This window comes from Micropterus dolomieu, unplaced genomic scaffold, assembly GCF_021292245.1.
Source record: "Micropterus dolomieu isolate WLL.071019.BEF.003 ecotype Adirondacks unplaced genomic scaffold, ASM2129224v1 contig_7935, whole genome shotgun sequence".
NCBI classification, from domain to species: Eukaryota; Metazoa; Chordata; class Actinopteri; order Centrarchiformes; family Centrarchidae; genus Micropterus; species Micropterus dolomieu.
The window spans coordinates 1-3,458 of NW_025736921.1; the positions used below are offsets into that span (position 1 = coordinate 1).

Consider the following 3,458-nt stretch of genomic DNA (forward strand, 5'->3'; position numbering starts at 1 on the left):
TCACGTTACTGCTCAGTGGAGGAGAGCCAGAGTCTCTGGCCTCGATGTGGAAAAGAAACTCCTTCTCGATCTCATAGTCAAAAGTTTTTAGTGCGTAAAGGTTCCCGTTCTCTGGATTGATGGAGAACAGCATGGACATGGAGGTGTTGGCTATCTCCTTCTCTAGGATGAAATAAACTAGATACTGGTTTTCATGGAGGTCAGGGTCAAACGCAGAGAGTGAACTCAGCAAGGCCCCAGGTGCGTTATTCTCCGTTACACGTATAGTATAAAATGATTGAGGGAACTGTGGAACATTGTCATTCACATCCAGCAGCTCTAACGTCATAGTTTCATTGTCAGATAAAGGAGGAGAACCTTTGTCTGTAACAGTGAAAGTGATGTCATATTCTGGGACCTTCTCGCGGTCTAACGGCTCTGACACTACTAATTCATAATAGTTATCAGAGGACTCCCTCAGTCTGAAAGGCATGTTATCTGGAATATGCAGATCTACCACTCCGTTGTCACCTGAGTCTTTATCACTGACACTAACTACAGCTATCACTGTGTCAATGGGCTCACTCTCTTTGATTGGACTTTGAAATGATTTGATGGATATTTGTGGGTGATTGTCGTTCATATCTGTCACCTGTATTGTCAGCTTACACTGTCCAGATAAGGAGTTAGGCCCCTTATCGCTGGCAATAACCTCCATTTCATAAAGCTTAAAATCTTCATAATTTATCATCTCTTTCACTCTGATTTCACCATTTTCTGGATTCAAGTTGAACATCTGCTGCGTTCTCTCTGATGTATACAAACTATATGAATAAACAATCTCGGAATTAGAACCTTCATCTAAATCAGTGGCGTTTAGTTTGATTACTAGACTTCCAATCGGGGAGTTTTCCATCACATCTACGACGTATCTGTCTTTGTCAAATGAAGGGGCGTTGTCGTTCACATCAAGCACGCGAATAACGATGCTGGCTGTACCTGTGCGCGTGGGGACCCCACCGTCCACTGCAGTGAGTATTAGGTTATGATAAGCCTGCTGCTCTCTATCTAAAGCTTTCTTCAGAATCAAATCTGCAAACTTTGTCCCGTCTCTCCCGGTCTGAATTTCAATAGTGAAGTGTTCACTTGAGCTCAAATGGTAATTTTTCACAGAATTCGGTCCCACATCTGGGTCTGCAGCATTATTCAAAGAGAATCTCTCTCCAACGGGGCTTGATTCAGAGATGTCCAAGTGCATCGTTCCTCGTCGAAAATGAGGAGCGTTGTCGTTAATATCCGTGATTTCCACCTCAATATTAAACATCCGGACAGGATTTTCAATTGTAGCGTCTAATTTAAGAAAGCAGTATGACGTTGTCTTTAAGGGGCATAACAATTCTCTGTCTATCCTTTCCAAAATGAACAGCTCTCCCGTGTCTTTGTTGATGTCAAGATATTTTTTGTTGCCTACAACATCTATGCGCATTTGTCTTTTATTCAGAGTTTTCACGTCTAATCCCAAATCAGTTGCTAAATTAGCAACGACAGATCCTTCCTCCATTTCTTCAGGAACAGAATAATGAGTAACGGTGAATACCGTGTTCATGATGGCAGAAAGAAAGATAAAAACTGAAACGTACCCTCTCCGGGAATACTGACGGATATGATGAGCCATTGAGGAGAATCCGTATTTAAAACCTTGAAATGCGATGTGTGGTTGAGAAAGGAGAAACAGTCCCCTTTATTTAATGATAAAAGCCAGCGAGGGTCTTCATGGAAAACGTTTCTTTATGGTGGTATCAGCAGAGATTTGCGTGCAATATGTCTGCCTGCCCGGGCTCCAATGAACTATCGTGAGAACGATGACTTCATTGGTGAGTCTGTTTTTGTGGAGTGCAGCGACGTGAATAGTCCTTTTTTAGCATTTACACCTCGTACAATCGCGGTTTCTATACAAATATAGATTGTGTGAGAACTTTTAAATTCGGTTATAAGAAAAAGTATAATTAAATATTTTACTTGTTTTTAATAGGATGTGGGAAACAACTAAAAGTTATATATTTTTCCTTGTATTGCTTTTATGACTATGGAAATATACTATTTAAAAAAAAAAATTATTGCACACATGCTACACATTCTATCAGTGCAAATATATGGAGTCATAGCCCTTTGTGTTTGACTTTTACGCGCTAATCTCTGTGCGTAAAACCAGTGTGGTAAAATTTGACCGCGTGTCTAATCTCTAGTTTTATGTGTTTTCTAAAAGCCTTCAGTAAATATTTTAGTTGCTTAATTGATGTTGCCATATGCAACACTCACACAGTTGCTTTATGACCTATGTAATATCCAATTTTAACGGTATCTAAATACCCTGTGCAAGAAAAGATGTTTTATGGAAGGGACAAAGATTGCAAATGTCAAGGGATTTATTTAATGTTTATTTTAAAAAAATGGAATCGTGTTAACATAAAATTATACCTATGTAAACTTTGATTACTAGTATGGATACAGTGTAAATTTTTCTGTACTCATTTATAAAACACTAATAAAATATGAATTTTTAGAGTCTGGATACCTATGGGGAATACATACATCTACATATAGGTCCTGAAAAGGATACAAAGTTGGAAATCTTCAACATTGCAAGGACCAAACAATAGCTGTTACAAATGGCTGTATTTGATGCTTTGGTGGAAGACAAATGAGTTATTTTATGGGAGTAAATGTAGCAATATGACAGTGTAAAAATGCGGTATCAAAAATAAAAGTCCTGTTTCGCATTAGTATTTAAGTAAAAAGTACAATGTTTGGCTCCGAAATGTAATTGAGTGGAAGTATAAAGTAGCGTGAAATGGAAATACTCAACAAAACTTGTACAAATACCTCAAAACTGTACTTGAGAACAATACTTCAGTAAATGTACTTAGATTCCACCTGACGACCATATTCAGAGAATGTTTGTGCATATCATATGTTAAGTTGAGGTTTACCTGCAGAGTGGAAGCAGCTGAGTCGCTAGTGTCTGTCAGTCCTGTGCCTCTCGGTAGACTGGACACGATGTATCTGGAGCCCTTTGGCACAGGCTGTCTAACCACCAGCTTCCCTTTCCTGGTCTCCGCTAGAAACAGACTGTACCAGTAGGCATCGTTGGAGACCAGAGTGGAATCTGCGATGGTGGAGTTCCTCTCACTGATCACACTGTTCCTGCAGGGAGGAGCCGCTTTGCTGGGCTTGGGTTTCTGACACTTGAGCACGATGGTGACCAATATGGTGATGAGCAGGAGAAATGACACCGAGCCCAGACCGATGACCAAATACAGGTTTAGGTCTGAAAAGATGTCGTATTCCAGAGGCACCTCAGTCATGTCAGAGTAGGCCTTCACGGCAGTCTCCACTGTGGACAGCTTGATGGTGACTGTGGCAGACAGAGCAGGCTGCCCGTTGTCTTTGGCAACAACAACCAGTCGCTGGTGGCGCGG

General features: G+C 40.5%; 1 protein-coding gene across 1 annotated transcript; it reads right to left on the reverse strand.

Moving 5' to 3' along the window:
• Positions 1–7: 7 nt before the first annotated feature.
• On the reverse strand, positions 8–3,344 carry LOC123965011 (protocadherin alpha-C2-like; the record flags this gene model as incomplete). Its single annotated transcript, XM_046041619.1, has 2 exons — positions 2,970–3,344; positions 8–1,633 (listed from the first exon to the last, which is right to left on the reverse strand). Coding segments are annotated over exons 1-2 (2,001 nt in total), but the record flags the coding sequence as incomplete, so codon positions are not given.
• Positions 3,345–3,458: the final 114 nt, after the last annotated feature.